Source organism: Passer montanus, unplaced genomic scaffold, assembly GCF_014805655.1.
Source record: "Passer montanus isolate IOZ18808 unplaced genomic scaffold, ASM1480565v1 scaffold41, whole genome shotgun sequence".
Taxonomy (NCBI): domain Eukaryota; kingdom Metazoa; phylum Chordata; class Aves; order Passeriformes; family Passeridae; genus Passer; species Passer montanus.
In genome coordinates, this window is record NW_024368930.1 from 6560475 (window position 1) to 6584253 (window position 23779).

Sequence of the window (23779 nt, forward strand, 5' to 3'; positions counted from 1 at the left end):
TTTTCCCGCAATGGAGACAAAGAGGGGAAAACCGCGGGGAAACTCCCGGCTTGGGTTGGGCTTTTTTTATTTTTTTTTGCACAACTGTGCCACAGGGCCTCCCAGTTCCCGGCAGCAATGCAGGATCACGCACTGGCAATGGCAGGCAGAGTGGCCCTGACAGCAATGGTTGCTCTGGGTTCTGCTCTCACCTGGCAGAATTAATGTGGTTTTCCCTAATTTCTGGGCTACTGATGGATCCTGGTGTGGCTATGCATTCCTGCAGCTGGTAACCAAGGCTGGCTGTGCCCTGCAGCCCCTCCCCAGGTGCCACCGGCTCTGGAGGGGTGACATCCCAAGCCTGGCAGCTGGGAAAGCGCCCCATGGACATTGCAAGAGGCTCACAGCCAGCATCACTCCCAGGGGCTGGGGTGGCTTTACAAGGGGACCCGGAGCACCCCGGGTGTAGATGTATTGATGGATGGGGAGGGCATCCTACCCGCACCTTTGGAGGCAGGGTGATGGACAGCACACCCTGGAGAGAACAGTGACATCCAGGACACTGCCAACACCTTGGAAGGTAGAATGATGGGCAGGACACCCTGGAGGAAAGGATAACGGGCAGGGCACCTTGCCGGGCAGAACGACAAGCAGGTCATCCAGAGAGAATAGGGTAAGGAGAAAGGCGTCCTGCCTACGACCTGCAGGGCAGGATAACAGGGAGGGCACCTTGGAGGGGAGGATGACAGGCAGGACACTCAGCTCCCACACCCTGGAGGGCAGGACCGCAGGTAGGGCACCCTGGAGGGGAGGATGACAGGCAGGACACTCAGCACCTACACCTCGGAGGGCAGGATGACAGGCAGGACACTCAGCTCCCACACCCTGGAGGCCAGGACGGCGGCCAGGACACGCTGCCCGCACCCCGGAGGCTGTGACGGAGGCCAAACAGCCTGGGGGCGCGGAGGGCAGCTCGGCACCCTGCCCGCTCCGGGCTCCGGCCGCACCTGCCCAGGTCAGCCCGGCCCGGGGGGCGCTGCCCCGTCCGGCCCTCCCGGGGCGGCGCCCCCGCCCGTCCTCCCGGTGCCGATCCCGGTGCCGGTCCCGGAACCAGGCGAGGCCGGAGCGGCCCGGTGGCGGCGGTCCGTCCCCTCCGTGCCGGGCCCGGCCCGCGGGGAAGCCCCGGCCGCCTGACGGGGATGGGGCGCGGGCCCGCGGGGTGACAGGCCCGGGCGGCGCTGCCCGCGGGGTGACAGCGGGGAGGGGCAGCGAGGGGACGCGGGCGGCACGGCCGGGCCCGGAGGTGACAGGGCAGAGGTGTCCCTGCTCGGGAGGTGACAGCGGCGCCGCGCAGGGCAGAGCTCCCCGCGCCCAGGGGTGACAGCGGCGCCGGGCAGAGCTCCCCGCACGCACTGACCCCCGGGACAGGGCCACCCCATTCCCCGCGGCTCCGTGCGGACTCATTGTCTGCCAGGCGTGTGCGGGCGCTTTTCCCTTCGTGTCGGTGCCCGGGGACAGAGAGGGGAGGGACGGGATAGGGCGCCTCGAACAGAAACTTTACACCCTCCAAAGCCTCGTCTGCGCCTGGTCAGAGCCATGTGCGGCAGGAGCGGTGCGTGCGTGCCTCGGGTGAGGTTCTCGCTCCTGGAGAGCCCCGGTGGGTGTCACTCGGTTTGGGTGATAGCAGAGGGATGTGCCGTGTCCCCCCAGGGCTGCCCGGCTGCCAGCCGTGCCCAGGGAGGCAGCGGCTGGCAGGGCTTCACCCGCCACGTGCTTCCCTCCTGGGGAAACCTCCAGCAAGGGCGATTCTTGGAGAGGAAGCCTCTCCCTCCACTGCCTTGTCTTCATTCCCTGCAAGTTTTCCCCAGCATCTCTGGTTCTGCCAGGAGTTCATGGGAGGGAGCACAGCTCCGACAGCGGCAGGGGTGGCAGTGCCCTTTGGCATCCATCATCCGTGCTGGCCTCATTGCACCTCTGCTGGCACATGTCTTGTCCTGGGACAGGCAGCTCCCTTGGCTTTTGGTGTTCTGTACCTCTGGAGCTGTTGGTAAATTATTGATGATAGGTAGAGCAGATTGACAGGTGATGGGCAGTTGTCATGCAGCAAAGTCCATCCATAGCGATGGGACTGGGGTGGGAATCCTGGCAGGAAAACATGGGATCATGATCTGCAGGTGGCTTTCCCCTGGTAAGGGCATTGTGAGAGGGTCACAGCCATCCCTGGCTACATACGTGCTTCTCCAGGCCTTATCCAAATTAATGAACAGGCATTTCTGTGTGGAATTATTTCCCCTTTGCCATTCTGTGCCAAATTTCCAGCTGCACAGGGCAGTCAGTGGCTTGGGAACAGTGCCTGTCATTCCCAAATGTCACTTCCCCCTTCCCGCAGCCATGGGTTTCCTCCTTACCTTTGCTCCCAGCAGTGCCAGCTTGCCTTCTCTCATCATGTTTTGGTGCCTGCATCCACAGGAGTTTGTTTTTTTTCCCAGAGGTGGAGTGGGATGTTTCAAAAATGTTGCCATGAAGTTCTATAAAGTTACCTACAAAGAGCTGGGGACATCAAGATGCTCCCTGGCCCAGCCTTCCCACCCCTGGCTCATGGCCAGAACCTGTGGAGCCTTCTCTTCCCATTACCAGCTGCAAACGAGTTTTCAACAAAACCTTAAAGAAAGTGTGGAAGAGCACAGGCTGTTGCCTATTTTCAGTGTGTGTTACTCAAAACTGAGTGAGAAGTTTGAATGTTACCAAAAAGCCCCACAAAAAAAAATTTTTGCTCTGTATCTCCAGGACAATTCCTCTGTGATCCCTGGGGTTGTTTCAGTGGCTGGGGAGCAGATTTTGGCTCTTGCTGACAGGTTTATGAGATTTTTATTTTTCATTTGGTTAAAAAATAATGGAAAAAATGCAAAGGAGTATTTGGTGTGGAAAAACAGAAGATTCAGCACCGCTTAAGCTGGGCAGAGAGGATTCCTTTGAGGGGACAGATGTGTTCAGGGGATGAGAGGTGTCCAGCTGCTGGAGCAGGGCTGAGCTGGGCGCTTGGGATGTTTTGGGAAGGAAGAGCTGGGGTGGTGCTCAGTGGTGTGCAGTGTCCTGAGGTGCAGGAGGAGAGCACCAGAGATGTCAGCAGGGTCTGTCCTGGCTGTCACTCTTTGTGTGTCACCTCGAGTTGGCCAGCAAGGCAGGCAAGGAGATCTGTGCTCCATCCCCTGTTGTGTTTTGGCACTAGCTCTGGCTGGATAGAGGTGTCAGTTGTGTGTGTTTCCCCTCGGTTCTCACCCCATTGTAAGCACAGAAATCTTGTCTTCAGCTTTCACTTCACTTTTTCTTGAGTCTTTTTTCCCCTTTTTCCTTTGAGCAGCTTGAGTGAGCATTGCTCAGAGGTGCCAGGATGCAGCATGGGAAGGAAAGGGACTGGAACATTTGTCCCTGCAGGACTGGGGACAGCAGCAGTGCCCACATTGGTAGGAGTGGAGCAGTGATTTGGGAAGGAACCACAGGGACCCCTCTCTGTGCCTGCTCCAGAAAGGAGCTGCTGTCAGGCAGGCTACAAACTCCTACCCAGCTCTCCCACCAAAAGAGCCCAAATTAGTCGAATCAGCGATCCCCATGTTCAGCACCAAATGCCACAGAACCAGTTGCCAAGCTGGAATTTCTCACTTGATCTGATTAACCTTTGTGCCCATGCAAACAACCACATATGTGTCACCAGCCAAGCACATGCTGGAAGCTTTTGCCAGCTCTTGGAGCATGTGGGCTGCATCCCACATGGAAAGTCCCTAATCCTACACGGAAGGTCCCTGGGGACACCTCAGGAAGAACTGCTGGACCCTCGTGTCCCACAGTTGTTGGCATGCCTGGCAGTCTGGCCACACAGGAGATGCTCCTCCATCCTCTGGGCATGAGGACAGAGAGGATGAGTGTGGATGCTTTTGGGAATCAGCTCCTTCGAGTTAAATGATGCTAAACACGTGGGAGGAATTGCAGGTGATGAGTCAAATCCGTGTTTTAAACAACGCATGGGTGCACATCAGCATCCCATCCCAGCCAAGGTCTCAAGGTCATGGTGGTCCAAGGAATCTCTTCCCAAGGGTCTGATGTTCTCATTGTGGAGGCATGAAGAACTTCTTTTCCCCAAATCCTTATATGGATATCCATATCCATCTCCCAGAGCAGCCCCATCCTCAGATGTGCCTTTGCTTGTGCTGTCAGGAGGGGAAGAAGGAACTTTAAGCTGGAGGCAGAACCAGCCATGCCGTGGGCTTCCTCTTGGCACTGCTGAATGGAGAGGTGTCCTACTGCCCACTTCCATCAGGAGTGAGAGTGGGCCTTGTGCGATAATTCCTGACGTTCATTATTTATAGAGAAGCCAAATTGAATTATTAGTACGGAAAATTCAGATAACATTAACAATTCTCAGTTTATAACAGTTTCCCATTAATAAGGAAAATTGGAAATTTATCATTACATCTGTTCATTAAAACTCACTATTTTTTTTTTGCTTTTGGTGTCTTAAATGAAAGCGGAGAAATAAACGAAGAGGAAAAGCCATTTATTCACTACTTCTCTGGGCAAAGTCAGCCCATAATTTTTAATAAAGTCTTTGCCATTGTATGTGAAGGGGAAGCCAGGCTGTAATGAAAGCAGCTTTCCAGCCATGTCTGTGGCGTTCCTCAACTGTAGAACAAATACTCGGAAGCACGTCCCGTTTCTTCTCTTTGTGGAAATCTTGAAGCTGCGTGATGGTTTTCTCATTTCCCTCCCTCCCTCCCCAGCAGCTCTCCTTGCTTTCACCATGTGTTGTTCCCAGCTCCAAGGAGTGAATTTTAACGCCTCCCCTGCTTCTTTCAGAGATGGCGGATTCCTATACCTGTAAAGGTGGAAGGAAAACTGCAGGCTCTAACAAACCCACTGCCAGCAAAGAAAGCAGGACAGACACGAGGATAAACCCACCGGCAGAGCTGCCCAAGCTGGGTAAGGAGCTGATTTCTCCTTTCAGTGGAGGTGGATGGGGCAGAGAGGATGAGCCCAGAGGCAGGATTTGGGGGTGGTTGCCAAAACAAGTGGCCTGGGTCTCGAGGTGTCTGCTCCTCACTTCGACTCACCAGTGAGGGCTGTGCTGGCCAAAAAACCCCATCTCTGAGAGCTGGTTGCTGGGAGCAGGAGGGGAGGGATGGAGATGGTCTCTCCCTTTGGGGAGGCGTGTGTCTGGCTTAACGAGATGGGTGTCTCGCCGCCTATTTATCGTGTTGGTAGCTAAGTGTTACATCAAAGGATGGAAAGGCTTAAATGAGTTCAGGCCATCTGCTGCCTCCCGTGTCGCGGCCCCCGGGATGAGGCTGCTAGCATACAAGCCCCAGGGGACCCTCACACTAAGGGCTGTCACGCTGATGGATGGCTGATTTCTCTATCCAGGAATCTCCGGGCCCAAGGAGATTTTTCCTCCTGTCTCTTTGTGCTGGGCAGATCCCCTCTGTGGGAGAGGGTCCCACTGCCTTTACCTTGGTAAGGGCAGCTCTGGATGCCAAGGGGTGCCTGCACCCCTGGAGGGGGTTGGACCCCAGCAGTGTAGCTCAGATGGGCTTCCAAAATCAGTGGCTTTGTGGGGAAATGCGTGTGCCCTAAATGTTTCCCAGATGCCACTGTTACCTTGAGGGGATTAAAGCCATAATTGCAAACAGAGGAGGATAACTTATTGCTAAAGGGAATGAACTCCAGCTGTCCGCAATATGAACACGCCTGTGTTCAGGAGACCATTTTTCCCTGTGTCACATCTTATCAGCACCTCATTTGCAAGGGAGCTGCCATTGCCTTCCAGAGGGGCATCTCCATCCTTGCTAGGACAGAGAATGGCCAGCCTAGAGCTGAGGGCACAAGGCAGGAAGCTGGGGCTGGGCAGCAGAATTACTGGGACAGCAGCTCCTCTGGCACAGCTGGTGATGTGTGCTGTGTCTGTTTGCAGGAAATGCAACCAGTGACAAAACCGAAGGCAGGAAGAAAGGAAGACCCAAGGCTGAGAACCAGGCACTGAAAGACATCCCTGTAAGACCTCACACACTCCAGTCCCTGTGGTTCCTTGCCTGGGCCCTCCCTGCTTCACTTTGTCTGATGTGCCCTGCACAGACCACTCCAGCCAGCCCATTCCACTGTTAAACCTTCCTTCCCTGTGGTTTAATCTTCAGAGCAGCCTTGTCTTGGGCTGAGCAAGTTCTTGGTCCCTCAACCCCTACATGCAGTCATCATTATCTTCCAAAACCCTGGTTAAGGAACTGTACCCCTTTCCAGCCTCACTTTCCCAGGGCCATGTCCTGATGACTGGACCTGTCACAGCCGTGTCAGGCTTGGCTAATGAGCCAGCAGCAATGGCAAGGGGGTGATTTATTCCCTGCAGAGTTGTGCAGTTTAATTCCTGCCTGGTAGCATGGACAACACATGGAGCAGTTTGTCATGAGAGCAGGGGCATGGGGTGATTTACGGACTAGATGAAATGTGGGGTGATTAAATCAGCCGAGTGACTTCAGGCCTGATTTATTCCCAGCCTGGTAGGAAGTGTTCATGTGCTCTGGGAAGCACGGCAAGGTAAAGCTTCAGCAGGTATCATTAGCCTATGGTGCAGCATCTGTTCCAGCAGCTCTCACTGGAGTGAGCCCTGCTACACTGAAACACACCCCTGGGGTCCACGTCATGTCTGTGTGATGGAAGGGATGGTTGGGAATATCAGAGGTCCCATGTGCCCTCCCTTGGGATGCATCAGCACATACAAGCACAGGGTGCTCTTCATTCAGCTATCTCTTGTTTCTCCTGTTCCCAGCTCCCCCTGATGAACCAGTGGAAGGACGAATTCAAAGCCCACTCTAGGGTGAAATGTCCCAATTCAGGCTGCTGGCTGGAGTTCCCCAGCATTTATGGCTTGAAGTACCACTATCAGCGCTGCCAAGGGGTAAGGAGACTGGAGAGCTGTCTGTCCTTTCCAGTGGCTGGCTCTTCCATTACCATCTGCAGGGTAAAGCTGCTCTGAGGCCTTAAACACCAGGAAAAACGTGAGGTTAAAATGAGGGAATGGGGAGGACAGAGGTGGGCCAGGAGCAGTTTGTGAGGTGTGTATAAGAGAAGGACTGAGATCTCTGCAGCTCAGTGTGAGGTCTGGCTCAGAGGGATCATGGACTTTGGGTAACCATTTGGAAGGGCAGAAGGGTATTACACATGATTTATGTTCATGCCTGTGTCAGAAAAAGCCTCTCTCCTGTGATCTAACATCTGTGCTCACCTGCCTCTCCCTGCCCCACTCAGGGTGCAATCTCAGAGAAGCTGACATACTCATGCTCATACTGCGAAGCTGCCTTCACCTCCAAAACCCAGCTGGAAAAGCATCGGCTCTGGAATCACTTGGACCGGCCAGTGCCAACCAGCAAAGCAGAAAACAAAGTGCCCAAGGCCATTGGGAAGAGCAGTGGAAAGAAAAGGTACCAGGCTGTGGCTGGGCTGCATGGCAGTGGCACAGGGATGGTTGGGAGAAGGGGAGCATGCCTGCCTCCATTCCTCCAACTTGGGCTGGCGAGGGGGGAGAGGTGTCAGGACACTTGTCTAACAAGCCCTCTTTAAACAAGCCCTCTGTGCTTTGCCCTAGACCTGCTGAGAGTTCAGCTTGCCCCACCATCCATCCCAAACAGGCAAAGACGGAAAAAGCCGTGGCCCAGGAGCACGCGGAGAATGGCGAGTGCCTGGCGGAGAGCCGGGAGAGCAAGGAGTTCCAGATTGCAGCAGCTGAGGCGATGGCAGCTGCCACCCCCACGGCCAAATCCTCCAGTGGCAAGGACGTCGGGCAGCAGCGGGGCAGCCAGGCCTCGCTGCAGGAGGAAGACCCTGAGAGGATGAAGCACAGTAAGATTAGAGCCCAGGGCTATGCTGGTTCAGAAGGTGTCCCATGGGAGGGGGATCTGCTGCAGCCAACACTGCTGAGACTGTCTCTGAATCCAGGGGATAGCCAAGCCTTGTTTCCAGTCCTTGATAATTTGCCCTGCCCTGCTCTCTAGTTTCTTGCAGCTTCACTGGGAGTTAAAGCCCCGTTGTAGCTGTGGTGGAAATATTCTAAAGGACCTGTGTGGTGGTTGGATTCAGTGATCTTAGAGATCTTCCAACTTTAACAATGTTATGATAGGATTGGAAATGGGTTGAATTCCTGGCAGCACAGCAAGCTGCTGTGTCAGCTTGTCCTCTCTCAGTGTATGTATGAGGTTAAACCAGGGTGGTTCTGGCAAACCTATCTTCCTGAAGGATTAGGACAGGGTGAGGAGTCTCTATCTGTCCATGGCCACTGCTGAGCAGGTGTAGGGCAGTGGTTGTCCCCATCATGGCTTCCACTGTTTGCAACATCAAAGCGAACCACCACAGCCACATGTGGGAACTGCTTAGCTTTTGCACTAGATACAGCCACCACTTTCACTCATTGAATTAATCCTGAATAACAGATTTATCCTGGCTTTGCGGAGTGGGAAGCAGCAGTCTGTTGGTGTTTAGTGAGTGGGTGCTTCATTTGGCAGCCTTTGACCCACTCCTAACATGGAGTGTGTGCCCACCCCATGCCCTAGGACTGGTGAATCTCTCTGGCAGTACAGTTATTTGACCAAATCTCTCTCTCTGTTTCTCTCTTTTGAGTCAGGAAGGAAACAGAAAACTCCTAAGAAGTTTACGGGGGAGCAGCCATCCATCTCGGGGACATTTGGACTGAAAGGTAATACAGGACAACTCTAGGCAGCTGTAGGTTGTACCTTCTCCCCAGGGCATTGCAGGGAAGTCCCTTCCCCAAGATCCTTCACTGTGGTGGAGACAAAGCCCGAGGATCTCACACCGGAGGAGCTGCCACCTTTTACCACGAGAGAGTCACAAAGGGAGTGAAAAGCAGCAGCAGAGCTGGGACTGATAACAACCCTGTCTGCTCTGCTCCGGAGCCTGCGCTGGGAAATGAGGGAAGAGAGGAAAGGATCCGGGTATGCTCATCTGTAACACGAGAGTAACGAGCTGCTGACACCAGCGAGATATGAGAAACATCATCTCCTTGCATCCCCCCGTGCTGGGTGCCGCAGCCTTCCCAGCAGCCGGGAGGGAACTCTGCTGCCTAGAAAGGCTCGTGACGCACCCATCCCTCAGCCTCCATCTCCTGGGCTGGTCGCCCACGTTCAGGAGAATGAATCCAAGGGAGAGGAGACATGTTGCCGGGATGTTTGCTGAGAGGAGGCCCAGGAATTGGCTGCTGCAGCCTGACAAAGCAAGAGCAAGTGGGGCTTTGGTCATGCTCCATAAATACACCCAAATGGGCTGGGAAGGAGGGGGAAATCCTGGAGCATCCCTGGAACGAGAGCAACTGGATTCAGGCTGACTATGAGATATGTTCAGCCTGAGAAATAGGAAGCAGATTTCCAGGCACTGCAGGAGGCAGCACCTTCCAGTATGAGGCACTCGGGGGAGAGGCACTGATTGCTTTGAAGGGATTGAACACTGACAAGCAGGCTGGATGTGGTCTCTGTGATTTCCTTTCCTCTGGCTCCTGGGAAGTCTGGGCTTGTTTCCCTTATCCTCCCCACAGAGGCACTGCTGGAGACTGAACCATCTGCTGTGGGTTGTGGAGAACAAGGTGTCCCCATGACCCAGTGCCTCAGATAGAAGGTGAAGATGGGGCAGGTGTTTGCCTATGCAGCCCAAGCTCCATGTGGCAGTCACTGCCCAAAGACAAGGCTGCCCCAGCATGTCATGGGGTGCTGTCTCCATTCAGACCCTGGGTTTGCAAGAGTCACAGCCCCCAGGTTTAGGGGGATGTGGATCTGACCCTCGTAGTCACCTCATTGCCTCCAGCACCTTCTGTGGAAGTGCAGCCACAGGGCTGAGCTGCACGTGGATTTGGGGATCCAGGGGAGTTAAACAACCTTTCCAGTGCAGGAGCATCAGCAGGAACATCCCTTTTACACACTGAACTTGCTGTTCCAATTCCCTCTTTCAGTTTCTTGAAAAACACCCTATTCCCTTCTCCTCAGCCTGTCTGCCTGGCTGGAGGCACCCTACCTCACTTGGCCATGTAGTTTCCATAGTTCATAAACTTGTGTTGGGGAAAATGATGCTGTTTGTAAAATACCACAAGCTGTTAGAATATCGCTTGTCATAATTATGGACCTGAGCCTGCATGTACAGCCTTGGCAGACATGCAGCCAGCTCAGTGTCCCTGGTTTAGAGGGAGAGATTTTTTACCTGTTAAATGTGAAGTGCTCTGAAGGCATGAAAGCAAGTAGTGAATAAAAATCCTCTTTCTTTACAGGTCTTGTCAAAGCAGAGGACAAAGCAAAAGCTCATCGAGCCAAGAAGCTGGAGGGAAATGCCAACATGGAGGAGCTGAAAAAGAAACCTCCAGGAGTTGGTGTGAAGAAGGAAACATCTGTGCATCCACCAGCAGGTGAGGCTGGTGGGGGCAAAGCACAGCAGCAGCTCTGTGTGCAGGGTAGCTCCTTACTGTGCACTACCCCAAGCCTGCATGGCCCCTACCTTCATGCCTCCATCCCCATCTTCACCTGCAGCTCATGGTCCCCACACCCCTCTTGGCCCAGTGGGGTTGTTTGCTGGGTGAATTTTCTGGCAGGTTTGTCAGGAGAAGCAGCACAAAGTCAGAGGTAGGAGCACACAGCTCCTGCCCTTTTGAGGTATAACACAGATGTGTGAAACAGCCACTGCTGCTAAAGTGTTGGTGCTGCCACAACTGACATCCTGAGGGGCACCTTACCTTCAGTTCACTGCCAGGTCAACGTGATGAAAGTGCTGGGAGCTGAGAGCCAAGTTCCACCTGGCTTCACTGTGAGTCAGCATGTGACCCGTGTGATGATGGCATTTTTCTAACATCATTCCCATGAATGACACCAGTGCATAACTCTGGGCATAATGATGCCTTCCCTGAGCCTCGAGGTGCAGCCTACACCCAGCACAGGTTGCTTGCTTTCCCTGAGAGCTCTGACAGCAGGAGGAACGCAGGATGTGCAAGATAAACACAGCTGCAGTGCCTTGCACTGCTTTCAAATTCAAATAAACGACTCTCTGATCTCACAGCCATGCAAGAGCATCCAAATAAACAGACTTGGCAGATTTTATTCAGCCCAGGCTTCCCTTGCTGGAAGGCCAGCGCTGCTCTGCTGAGAACACAGCGTGAACTCTGGGCCTGGGAGCTGCTTTTGGCCCCACATATCTCTTATTTTGGGTTTTTTTAAAGGCCAGTCACAGCCAGTCAAATAAACAGATGCTTGGAAGCCAGCAGTCCCCCAGCTTCCTCCGTGTGTGTCGGGAAGAGGATTGCCAGAGGAGCTTTCCAGGCACACGTCCGGATGGAGCTGAGATGCTCACCTTTGTTTCACTCCCGCTAATTGTTTCATTTGGCAGGGGGAAGTTATTCCAAGCAGGGCAGGATCAGGTGGCTGGGGGCATCATCATCTTTTTATAACTCCCAGAGTGCAGGATACCAGAGTGGTTGGAAAGACCTGGGTCTTTCCCCAGGTCACCAGGTCTGGTAACTCCACATAAAATTGACCCAGTGACCCAGTTTACTTGGGCAGCTGCAGGAGAGTGGGACAGGGAGAGCTGCACGGTTCATGTCCAGTTTTGGCTTTGCCTGGGAGAGTGTATCTTTTTTTTTTAATATCAGGAACTTTGCCACTTCACTGCTTTTCAACTTATCAAATCAAGCAGCTGAGGCAGATTGGATGTAACACCTCTTTTCTTTCCCTCACCAGCAAACCCCGAGGACCAGTGGCAGCGGGAGATCAGCGAGAAGGGGGAAGTTGCCTGTCCAACCTGCAGTGTTATAACCAGGAAAACTATTGTGGGACTCAAGAAACACATGGATGTCTGCCAGAAAGTAAGGCCTTGCTTTATTCAGCCAAACACGTGGATTTGGGGGGGAATGGATGTGTATGTGTGCCTCATAAATGTGCAGTGGTGCTCCTAAAACCTTTCTCAACTGTGTTTGATAGAACACTTGCTGGTCATCTTCAGCTTGCTGGCTGGCTTGCATTGACCCAGAGGGATTTGGACACTAATTCTCAGCAATTCTGAATCCCTTTGCCCCAGTGTCTCAACAGAGTCAGGTATTTCTAGTAGCTAAACAAATAGTTTTAAGGCTGGAGAGATTGTTGGGGTTGTTTCTAATCTGGCCTCCTCTGGAGCCCTGGCTGTGGGGTGTCACTGTGTGCTGCGCCTTGTATCAGACCAGATAAACTGGTTGCATGAGAGCGTGTCTCAGGGAGACTCCGAGCCTGGATGTGCTCAGGCAGGCTGTCAGGATGCAGGAGTTCAGTAATGGTGCAGTGAAAAATTGTCTCTGTGCCACACCACCATCCATCAGAGCACAGGATTGCATCTTCATCCGTCACCTGGCGGAGCCGTCGCCACAGAAAGCCAACGTGGGATCGATGCCTCCTGCTTTGAAAATATGTGGCTGGGCTTTGATTCCACATTCATTTGCTGTAAATGCTTCCCCAGCCATTGCCTTGCTGTTTATACAGCAGTGGGAGGCTGCTCTCCCTCCCAAACTCCATCCTACAGCAACATTGGGCAGAATCCTGCTGCCTCCAATATCCTCCTGGCCTCGGTGGAGTGGGGATCCTGGCCATCACTGGTCATATTTCCTCCACTTTGGAGCATCTCCCAAGCCAGGCTGGCTGTGTGCAGCTTGCACAGCCAGATGACCTGCTGAGCAGGGCTCTGCTGGAGCAGTCAGTGGTGTCTTCCCTACTGGCAATATGCCAGCCCTATATTCAGCTGAAGATTTTGGGCTCCAGCCCTTGGAGTGGGTGTTCTGTCACACTTCCTGAGAGGTAGAGTCCTTGCCAGAGCTGGCTGTGTTGCTCTGGGAGCTGGGGTGCTTCATGGAAACCCAGGCAGGACAGTCCCTAAGCTCCAGGCGTGTGACCAGAGGTCCAGCTCTCAGCATTCCATCACCTGTGGCACAACCTTAGTGACACCCTACTGCTATAGCCACGTGGGATCCCTATCAGAGCCAGCCGGGGGTTGAGGCACCCCCTCTTTTTAATGACTGCTATATTCCTTAGCTGGACAATGGGAAAAGGATGTGCAGGATCCCAAAACTCTTATTAAAAAAAAAGGAGCAATCTGCACTAAGCAGTCTGCTTGGTGACTTGTTTCCTTTGGTTTTGGAAAGGAAATAAGGGATGGAGAGGGTTGCAACATGCTTGGGCCTGAAGGAGGCAAGGACAGTTATATCTCCTTGTATCCCAGGTAGGGGGGCTTGTTGGACATGGTATGTTTTAAAGTATTGACCAGAGGAGTAAATCCCAAGTTTAGCTGCTAGTGGCACCTAATGAGTGAAGGAGCTGTTAGCATCCATCTTTTTAGGATGAAGTGCTTGGGTCTGGGACAAGATTAACTGATGGGAGTGCAGGTACCATGAGTCACTCCCAACTGACTGCAGTGAGTCTATTCTTCATTTTCCCAGAGTTCCATAATGAGGAGAGATTTGCAGATCCATCTTCATTGCCTCTCCAGTTTTTAGTTCAGTCTTACTTCACCTTCAGCACTCTCCCTTCAATCATCTGGCAGGAGAAGCAGGAATGACCACGGCTGGCCAGGCACAGGCTCCCTGTCGAGATACTCTGTCTCTTGGTGCCCAGAGCATGAACCTCCTGAATCAGTAAATTCTGGCCCCTGCCCCAGCAAAAGTCGAGATCTGTTCACCCACTGTGCAAGTGCCCCTTCTACCTCAGGGTGTGCAGTTAATGCATCTCCCCACACACTCAGGAGGCTGAGCTGGGTCAAACAGCAGGGCAGTGAGAGGTAGAAAATATCCTCCTGTGATTGTGCCCTTAATTTCACACAGCCCAGGCACCCAGAAATTGCACTGTACGCCAGCATCTGTCTTACTTAACAGGACTGCAGTGCACAGTCCACTGGCATTGGTAGATCAAAACTTCTTCTCTCTCTAACCCTTTAACAGGAAGAGTAAGACACCAGATCCAGATGTTTTCAGCCAGTGAGGCTTTAAATCTAAATCCAAAATGGAGTGTTTTCCAAAAACTGGGGCATGTGAGTTTGATAACAGTATCCAGGACAACAGAGAGAAAGCTCTGAGCTGCAGGCAGGGCCTGGGATGGGAAACAGGGGTGCAGTGCTGCCTGCTGGGTCCTATCACTGGGTACTGCTGCAACAACAGCCACCATATATTGACCAGCAGCAGCAGCAGCCTTTGGAAGGATGTGTCCTGTCTGGTGACTTGCCTTTAATTCCTTCAGCTGCAGGATGCCTTGAAGTGTCAGCACTGCAAAAAGCAGTTCAAGTCCAAAGCTGGGCTGAATTACCACACCATGGCTGAACACGTCAGCAAGGTAAGGGAGCTGGGCTGGGCTCGTCTTGTGCCTCCTTTCTCCTTGCAGGTGAGGAAGCCATCCACCAAAAGTCCTGTCTCTATGATCTTTGTAAAGGAGGGATCCACCTTTGGAGCATTTCACACACTGCTCAGCCTGGATGGTGGCCTTCCCCCTTCCTGCCAAGGAAGGGATTTCCTCCTCAGGTAGTGAGTTAGGCTCATGTTGATCCTGATAAGTAGAGCAGAGGACTGAAAAAATAAAACAGGGATTCAGATCCCAACATGGGGAAGATCTGGTGAGTATGGTGAGGTGGATTTTGAGTGGCAAAGCTCTGCCTCCAAAACTGTGCCTGCAAATCTGGGACTGATGGGTTCTGCCTTGCGTGAATCTCAAAATCTGGTCTTTAGCTCTCCAGTGTGCATGGGAGAAGCAGCCACAAAATTTATCATGAATAAATTTTGTACATCTCTGAGATACTAGGGCAAGGCATAACTACATTTCTACGTGTCCCATGCTTACCAGTTGTGACTTGTCTTTTACCTGTGCCTTAATCTCCTGCTCTTCAGTCTTGCTGGTGAATCCTCTGTGCAGGAACTGCTCCTGGGTTTCTCAGCTGGCCCTTTGGGTGTAATCACAAGAAAGGCCTGAGGAGATCCAGCACACACAAACGAAGTAGTGGGAGATCCAGCTCTGCTAATGAGAGGTTCCCTCCAGCCCAGGGCAGCTCCCTGCAAGGCAGGGCTTTACCATCCACTCCTGGCACAGAGGACATGAGTAAATGGTTGACTCTGTCGCTTCTGTTACTTCCTTGTTTCCAGCCTGTTCCTGTGGAAACCGCTGGACTTGGTGAACAGGAAGAGCGGGAAAGGCTGAGGAAAGTGCTAAAGCAGATGGGAAAACTGAAATGCCCCAATGAGGTACAAGAACAATTCTTGTTTCTCGTTCTGTGAAAAAGTGGAAGGAGTGAGTCCCATGCAGAAGGGGACATGTACTCTCCAGGCATCCCTTGGCATGTGCTCAGCGTTTCCACCTTAGCGCAGCCATCCCAATCCCTGTCCCAGTGGCTCTGTGCACTCCAGCAGCAGGACAGCCCTGCAGGAGGGTGGGCACAGGGCAGACTGAGGAGCTCTGGAGAGCAGATCCTGCCTCCTGAGCTCAGGAAGGAGCACAGCCTGTCCTGGGCACAGCGTAAATCCAAACCAAACCACACCAAAACCAGAGCCGAGCGGGTTGCAGACAAGTCACGAACAGGTAAGGGAGGCGTGTGGCAGAGGTTTGTCCCGCGGGTGCTTTGCTCTCCCTGCAGGCAGAGCCTCCCCAGTGCCTTCCCCTCCTGCTGCCTGCTGTGTGTCTGTCCAGAGAGCTCTGTCCGTGTGTTGGGGCAGGGAATGCCGGGGCAGGGACAGCTCCTCCATCCCCCCAGGGCATTGTCTGTTGTGCCTGTGCCTGGCTCTTCGGGAACTGTCAAATTCCCCAACATTTGGACAGAGGGGGTTGGCAGAGCTGCTCTTCAGAGTGGGCTCCTCGGGAGTGTTGCTCCCCAACATTGGCAGAGCTGCTTTTCAGAGTGGGCTCCTTGGGAACGTTCCTCCTCAACATTTACATTGTGGCCGTGTGAAGCCCCAGCCCTCCTTAACCTTCCCCTTCTCCCCATCTCCATAGGGTTGTGTGGCCAACTTCTCCAGCCTGATGGGCTACCAGTACCACCAGAAGCGGTGTGGCAAGCAGCTTGCCGAGGCTGACAAGCCCGTGTTCAGCTGCCCACACTGTGGCAAGAAGTACAAATCCAAGGCTGGCCACGACTATCATGTGCGGTCAGAACACACGGCCTCGGTGAGCCCCCCGGAGGCCTCGGCAGCCCGAGGAGCGGGGCCATCCCCCCCCGGGGGGGACTGCAGAGCTGCGGAGCCCCCGGGCAGGACAGAGCCGGGCAGGGCCGGGCCGGGCAAGGCAGGTGCAGATGTCGGGCCGGTGTTGTTTTCTCCCTCAAATCGCCATGCGTGTGTGTTGTACCGTGCAGTGTTGGGGGAACAGGGTACACCCTCCTCCACCCCTCCAAAAATGCTGTTTTATGGGAGTGGTCAGCAGGATTCCCTTTCCCCAGTGCCCACAGGGCTTTGCTCCAGCCCACCCTGCATCTATGCTGTGCAGGAAAAAAAAACCAGACCCCGGGCCGCTCCCTCACAAGCGCCGGCTGCTTGCCAGTGCTGGGGTGGCAGGATCTGTCACTGGGGAGCATCCCTTTCTGTTCTGTTGATCCCTAGTGACAGTGCATCCGACACTAATCACTCCCTAAATCTAATAACTGGAGACATTTATACACATGGGAGCACGGAGGGACACAGTCTGTGGCTGCTGCTGGGCTGAGGGAGGTGGGTGCTCCCCTTGCTCCCATGCTCCAGTGCAGAGGCACAAAGCAAGACTGGAAACACACAGCCCAAATCCCAGCATCCCCTTCCTTGTTCTCTTGTCTTGCCCTCGCTGACTCTGTCTCTCTTGCAGCCTCCAGAGGAGCCAGAGGTGAAGGTGGAGCCTGGTCCTGTAGAAGATTTTGAGAGGACCCCGAGCGGCCGCATCCGCCGGACGTCGGCCCAAGTAGCTGTCTTCCACCTCCAGGAGATAGCAGAGGATGAGCTGGCCAGGGACTGGACCAAAAGGAGGATGAAGGATGACCTGGTGCCTGAAACAAAGCGGGTGAGCAGCCTTTAGTTCTCCTTTTGGTTCTGCACTAGCTGTACACGGAGATTCCAGGATTTTAGCCTGGCTCCAGCTGTACACGGAGATTCCAGGATTGCAGCCTGGCCCCAGCTGTTTGAGGGCTCACGTCTCACTTGTTGTGCCTTAAATTCATTAGCTGTGATGGCAGATTTATTGCTGAAGAGCCCACCCAGCGCAGGCTGAGCCGCTGTGGTCTGGAGGCTCCCAGCAGCAGGCAGCTGTGCCCTTTGCAGGAAGAGGTAAAGCACTGGGAAGAGATCAAGGTCTGGCCCCGAGAGTGTTGGGGTGGGAGGTCATTTCTGGTCCCTGCTGAGCAGGGAAGTAGAGGCTGGCAGCCAAGAGGAACACGTGAAGGGAGCAGATCAGATCCAAAACCATCTCCCTTTGCTCTGTCAGAGAGCAAAGATGCCCCAGGCAGAATTCCCTCCCTTCCTGTCCCTTCCTTAACTTCTGGGAGATGCTTTCCTGGGGGTAAAAGGCCTGCAGCAACCCAGAGCAGTGCTGCTGGGAGCAGAGGAAGGCAGTGAGTGGAGACAGGACTGAGTCCCCCAAGCTCCAGCAGCAGTGCTGCAGGGTTTACACAGGGCCCCAAAGGCTTGAGCTTTTTGTAGTCATTGGAGTGAGCACACATTGAACCAAACCTCCCTTCTGCCTGTGGGAGGACATGATTATTCCTGGGGGTGTACTAAAGCTGAAATTCCCTCCAGGTATGCTCCTTCTGGACTGTAAAAGGAATGAAGCAGCAGTAAATCATAAACCCTTTCAGTGTAAAGGGGAAAAAAGAGAGGGAATAGGAGTTCTTTTTGTTTGCCAGGACTCAATGCAGAGTCTTTGCACGAGGTGCAGCCTCTTTCCTGAGCAAGTGACTCTGCAGGTGGGTGCCAGGCCTGTTCCCTGCTCTGAAGAATTGGCCATCTCTTGTCCAGTGCTCTGAAATTCACTCTGGCAAGATAATGGGCACATTTCAAAGATAAAAGTGAGGATCAGAGGGCATGAGGAGAGTGTGAACAGTCCCAGCCCACAGGATCTACCCCAAGCCATGAGAACAGCCCAAGTCTCAGAGCCAGCTTGGAGAAGTGATGGTGGTCACCCCAGGAAAAGGGGTGGCAGGAGAGCAGAGCTTGCACCAAAATGCCTTCCTGCTCCCACAGGCTGTCCCACGCTGTCCTGGCACCTGTGTGTGCTCAGCAGAAGTGCCACCATGGTCCTGCAGAGACCCAGCTAAGCTAAGCCTGGCTCACCTCTGATCTGCATGTGGTGGACAGCTGGAAAACCAGCACAGAAACAAGGCAGCAGCTTCTTTACCTCTGTTAGCATCCCAGTGAAGCACTGGCACAGAAAGGGATCCAGCTGCAGCGCTGCTATCCACCTTGAGGCAGAGCTGAGCATTTCAGGGCCAGAACTGCTTGCAAACGTTTTATTTCCCCAGTGCTTGCTGTAGCCATTGTTGGTTTCCAGATGACTTCAGCTGCAATGCATTAATAACTTTAAAAAAACAAGCCCAAAGTAGCTGTTTCATTTCAGATACTGTGGGAGAAGAGGTGTGCTGCTCTCTTTTCCTCTCTCCTGTCTCAGCTCTTGCATTCTTCTCTTTCCACTTGGAATTGTTCCCTTTACTCATGGCTTTGGGTATTTTCTTTTTGAATTGAGGGAGCAGCCAGGACCCCAGGCCTGGAGCAGGGGCAGATGCTCGGGCTGACAAAGGCATCATAAAGGTCCCAGCACTGGCGTAATTTCTCCATGAAGTGCTGGTGGGCTTTTTTAATGAGACATTTCTTGTGTTCAGAGTCTGATTGTTCAAGTTTAACTGAGCCCCATCTCAGTGGTAAAAACCAAAGAATTGCTGTGAGGCTGGCAGAAGCAGTTTTGCATTAAAGATGGGAAAGGGGGGAATTGGATCAGCTCCCAGATGGCAAAACAAGGCTCTTGAGTTGGAGGATCAAGAGACCTCAGGCCCTGCATGAAATCCCACATGGATTTTGGAGGAAGTCAGTGTAGTGGGTGAATCCGTGCGTGTGCCTGTGGGTACGTCTTGCAGTGACTGTCACGTTCCCTTGACAACACTTTATAATCTGTTCAGTCTATGACATTTTTTCTTGATGAGCGTTGCTGGGAGGAGGTGGGAGGCAGGTTCTGCCCAGGCAGGCTGGTGGGAGCTTGCTGACTTCAGCACGCTCTGAGCTGCTCTGCTCAGCCACGGTTTGCATTGCTCAGGAACTGCTTTGCCTTTATAAGTTGGTTCAGTTCAGGGTGTAGAAAGAGACTTCCCAGCAAGTGCCCAATTTGACCTCATTACAGCCCCAAAACAGAGCTGCCTGTGGGACAGCCTTGTGCCACATGGGAGGCTCAGAGCAGCCAGCAGCATCCCCATGCCACCACCCCACCAAGCATGTGTGGTGGCTCTCCCTGAGGGAACTGCCATCCCAGAGCCACTGAAGCATCAGGAAGATAAACACCAGTTCACCTTGACCAGGGCACTGGGACTGGTGGGAACTGATGGAATTCCCAGAAAAGCCACCACACCAGCACCTCTACTTCCCCCCGAGTCATGCCCAGCCATGGGGAGTACACTGCTGGGCCTGCAGACTGGACGTGGAGAGAAGTGGGATGTCAGGGATCAGCAGCAGCAGATGGCAGCTGCTCCTTCCCCTTTTCAGCAAGTCCTAGGGATTTCCAGGATTCCAGAGGGACAGATGCTTCCCAGCTCAGGTCTGTAGCCAGAGGTGGATGGATACACCCAAACTTGCTGCAGCACAGAACAAGCTCCATCCCTGAACTCTCCACTTCCCCACCATGGTCCCAGCAGTCAGTGTTGTTTTCAAGGAAGCTGATGAAGAAAGCCACCCCTCTCCATCCCTTTTCCAGGCAGCAGAACCTTTTCCCAGGGGAAGGCACAAGCTGCTGGGACAGCGGGGTTCTCAGCTCTCGGCAGGAACAGCCCCACTGCAGCCCCTGCTCTGTGGCCACGTGGAGCCGGTCCCAGCCGGGGAGAGGGATGCTGGGTTTGGATCCCGTTGGTGGCCTGTGGTGGGATGCGTTCTCCTTTCCCGGGAGGATGGATTCCTTCACACCAAAGCAATGGCATCAGAATAAACGATTGCTGCTCGATCCCAGGCCCCGCGCTGCCTTCGGTCTCTGCTAACCAAATCCAGCATTTCTAAATATACACTGGAGTCTTATTTTCTCGCTCCGATCTTTATTTGCCTCCAGATAAGCTGAAACAGATGGGGTGTTTCACAACAGCCGCTTGCTGGGGATGTCAGATGGGGAAGGGCACACCCCTGCTGCTTTTCTGGGAAAAATCCCCTCTGCAGAAGCTCCATGAGGATGATGCCGACCCTCCTCTGGCCTTTGCTGGGGCTGTCGCCCTGCCCATGAGCAGCATTGAGGCTGCAGGTTCCCAGCTCATGGCAGTGGGCTCTGGGATGTAATGGGGGATGAGAAACAACCTCCTTGAGCAGAGGGAAGAGGCATCTAAGAGGCAGAAGGGGAGAAAATGCTGTGAATGTTCCACTGTTTCAGAGTGTGACACTTTCTTGGTAGAGCTTGAGGTGGGGTTCCTTGCTTCAAGGTGCTGGAGGTTGTTGTGGGCTCCTGCAGCCCAAGCAGGGGCTGTGCCACACAGGGAGGGATGCAGAGCTCCACTGTGGGATACGTGGACACTCTATTTGCCTCCCCACAGCTTGGGGTCTCAGTGTCAATAGGTACAGCCATGGAGTCTGCCCATCCCTGTGGAGTCTGGTGCCGTGGGGTGCCAGGGATCTGGAGCAAGGGGCAGCCGTAGGCCAGTCATAAAGCTAAAGGGGAAAAGTCATCTCCAGGCTTGAGGTTTTATACTGGAACCAGGATAAATTCCAGAGCAGAAGAGGCTGGCTTGAGTTTGTCCCCCAAAACAATGGCCCTGCATGCAGGCAGGAGCCAGGCTGAGCCCTGCAGACTCAGGGCACTGTGGGCCAAACCGGATCCCAGCTCCAGCTGTGGGGCCGAGTCCATCCTTCCTCCCCTTGCTCAGCAGACCCTCCAGTGGGACCTGGCTGCTGCCCAGCACCCCTGGGTGCATTTTGCCTTCACAGCATCACCCACAACTTCCACAGGATGAAGGGGGAACTGTACCTTGTGCTGGGGACTTGGTGAGGCTTCAGGGGTGCTTGTCAGCTGAGACAAGCCTGAGACCATCCTGCATGGTTCTCATTTACTGTGATGTATTTTGGGGAAGGGGAGAGCTGTCTAGGGAGCAGGGAGGATTGAAATATGAAAGTTTAATTTTAATTAAATAAAACCGTCAGTCAAAGGAAACAAACCTTCCCAGCCCAGCATCCTTTGACTGTTCAGAAGAGATGGGTTGTAGCCAAAACCAGTTGTAGTCGTTTAATGATTTGGCCATGAAAATTTTCACTTACAGGCTGTTTGAGGAAAATAAATGGAAAAGAAAAAAAAATATAAAATATTCCATGCCTGGGGCTCCCTCTTAATAGAGACATAAAGATGACTTTGACATTCCCAGAACCGCAGCGCCCTGGGAAGACATGGGATTTGCATGTTATTGTGCAGGACTGTTGGAGGAGAGCAGGGAGGGATTTTTCTCTGGAGTGGGAAAGCAGAGCAGCAGAGTCCACATCTCTGAACATCCCCCCTCGCCTCCTCCCCGGGGACACGCGGAGGGAGAGGTTGTTGCTGGGGCTGTGTGCGGTTACCGTTAATGTCTGCTCATTCATGGGATTGATTGGGTTTTAATTATGGAGGCTGTTTGGCATCCTGGCTCGCAGTATCAATGGCAGAAAGGGACTCCTGTGTTCTACCCTGGAGGTGGCATTGCCTTCCCTGGGCTGGGGACCAAGCTCTTGGTAGATGCACCATCCCAGAGCTTCAAAGAGCTCTGCTGGCATCTCCCCCAGCCGCGAAGCACGACAGAATTGCAGCCCTGGGGCTCGGGGGAGTTTTCCACATCCACATCCGTCCTTAGCAGTGTTCACAGCGCTGTTGTTTTGCAAGGCCCTGTGCCCCTGCCCCTCACATGGAGCCCAGTGCTCCCTGACCCAGCCGTGCCCTGCCACGTGCCAAGGGGAAGGCAGCAGGGGCACATGGATCACTTCAATTTGGGCAGAAAGGAGGGGCTGGCATCTGAGCCTTCAACATCCTGAGCTTCCCTTTGCAGGGAGGTTTGGAGACAGCTGGGGCGAGCTGGCCAAATGCAGATTTGCAGCTTTATCAGCATGTTCAGGAAAAGTCACAGCTGGAAAAGAAATCCAGCCAGCTTCCTTCTGCCTCCACACCACCAGCTCCAGGGCCTCAGGGAATGTTTGGCCTGGGTTTGCACCTCTGCAAGCACCTTGTGGCTGTTCATCCTCTCCATCCAGCATGGATGAAGGGATGCAGTTGCATCCCGTGCTCAGAGGTGCCCATGGAGAGTGGCAGGTGCTCAGGTACCCACATCTGCACTGTGCCATCTGTGGGCTCACCCAGCATTGCTCCCACTTGGAAGGTTTGGGGCTAAGAACCAAAACAACATCCCCTGGCTCTAGCAGAGCTCACCGGGCTGGGCTGGCAGTTGTGCTGGTGTGGTTGTGCAGCCCGGTGTCCCCTGCAGACCTTGGCACAGTGGCTCAGTGTCAGGCTGGGAGCAGCCCTGCAGGTAGGGCCAGGCACAGTGGCTGGGAGGCCCGGAGGTGCCTGGAGCTGCCACAGCTGCCTTGGCTTGTGCTGAGCAGGCAGAACTGGAGTTGGGAAGGCCAGCCTGCTATGCTAACCCTCAAAGTCGCTAATAAAGCGCTAATTAAAAGCACTTGGAAGGAGCAGCCCTGCCAGAAGGAGAGGCAGAGACACAAGAGCCTCTCATTGTTTAACGGGTTGTGCCCATTCATGCATGGAAGGCAGCCATGGAGGCTCCTGGCCCCTCTGCCCAGTGTGCAGGGTTGTTTATTCCCCTGGTTATAAAACACAGGAGAAAGGCTGTGCCAACACCATGCACCAAAAACTCCAGGTCCAGTCCTGGCCCTTGGGCATGGACCCGGGAGCAGGAGCCTCTCCTCTCCTGTTTGCCAGGGACTCCTCTCTGGTGGCAGGGCAGTGGGCAGAGCCACCTCCCTGCTCTGCGGTGCCCAGGGGGGGAATGGCATCCCAGGAAGCCTCCCAAGTAGTTTTCAGCTCCTGTTCGCTTTGGAGCAGGGCAAGACCCATGAGAAGAGGCAGGACCGTGGACTGGGCTGGGGTGTGCAGCTCTGCTAATCAACTGCTATTGTTCACAGCTCAACTACACCCGGCCAGGGCTTCCAAAGCTCAATCCCAGGCTGCTGGAAAACTGGAAGAATGAAGTGAAGGAGAAGGGCCGCATCAACTGTCCTAACAACGTAAGGATCGCCTGTTCTTCTGTGGGCTGGCTGGTCTCCATCTGCAGGAGGAAGGGGGAGTTTTTGGGGCAGAAACCCACCAAAAATAGTTCTTACTGGGCCCCTGATCACAGTGATGCTCAGACACTCATTTCACCTCCTTTCCCTGAGCTTGCTGCTGTGTCTGGTAAAAGCATGTCCCACTTTTGTGATCCTCCTTGTGTGCTCAAGCCACCAGGCTTGGGGACAGGGCCACCCTTGGGCTGATGGTGCAGCATTGCCCAATTTGAGCTCTGGAGCTGCCTTTGGGAAGCTCCCAAGATCCTGACAGGGTGAAGACTGCACATCCTGCACAGCTTTTTGATGCAGAGAACCTGTTTTTCCTAAGTGAAGATAGATTTAAGC

The 23779-nt window shown here is 53.9% G+C and overlaps 1 protein-coding gene across 5 annotated transcripts in view; it reads left to right on the forward strand.

The window, feature by feature from the left end:
- The first annotated feature begins 751 nt into the window (after nt 1-751).
- The window catches only part of ZNF512B (zinc finger protein 512B), a 29653-nt gene continuing 6625 nt past the window's right edge, over nt 752-23779 (forward strand). The window contains exons 1-14 of one of the 5 annotated variants that reach the window (XM_039719315.1): nt 752-770; nt 4831-4953; nt 5942-6021; nt 6791-6919; nt 7270-7442; nt 7607-7860; nt 8639-8710; nt 10286-10420; nt 11742-11866; nt 14256-14348; nt 15149-15247; nt 15993-16280; nt 16833-17024; nt 23294-23395. In XM_039719315.1, coding sequence (XP_039575249.1) covers nt 4833-4953; nt 5942-6021; nt 6791-6919; nt 7270-7442; nt 7607-7860; nt 8639-8710; nt 10286-10420; nt 11742-11866; nt 14256-14348; nt 15149-15247; nt 15993-16280; nt 16833-17024; nt 23294-23395 — 1863 coding nt within the window. In that variant the 5' untranslated portion in view covers nt 752-770; nt 4831-4832. Of the gene's footprint in view, nt 771-1016; nt 1122-1560; nt 1592-4830; nt 4954-5940; nt 6022-6790; nt 6920-7269; nt 7443-7606; nt 7861-8638; nt 8711-10285; nt 10421-11741; nt 11867-14255; nt 14349-15148; nt 15248-15992; nt 16281-16832; nt 17025-23293; nt 23396-23779 lie in introns of those variants that run through there. The other 4 variants (XM_039719314.1, XM_039719313.1, XM_039719316.1 and 1 more) reach the window with 4 other exon arrangements.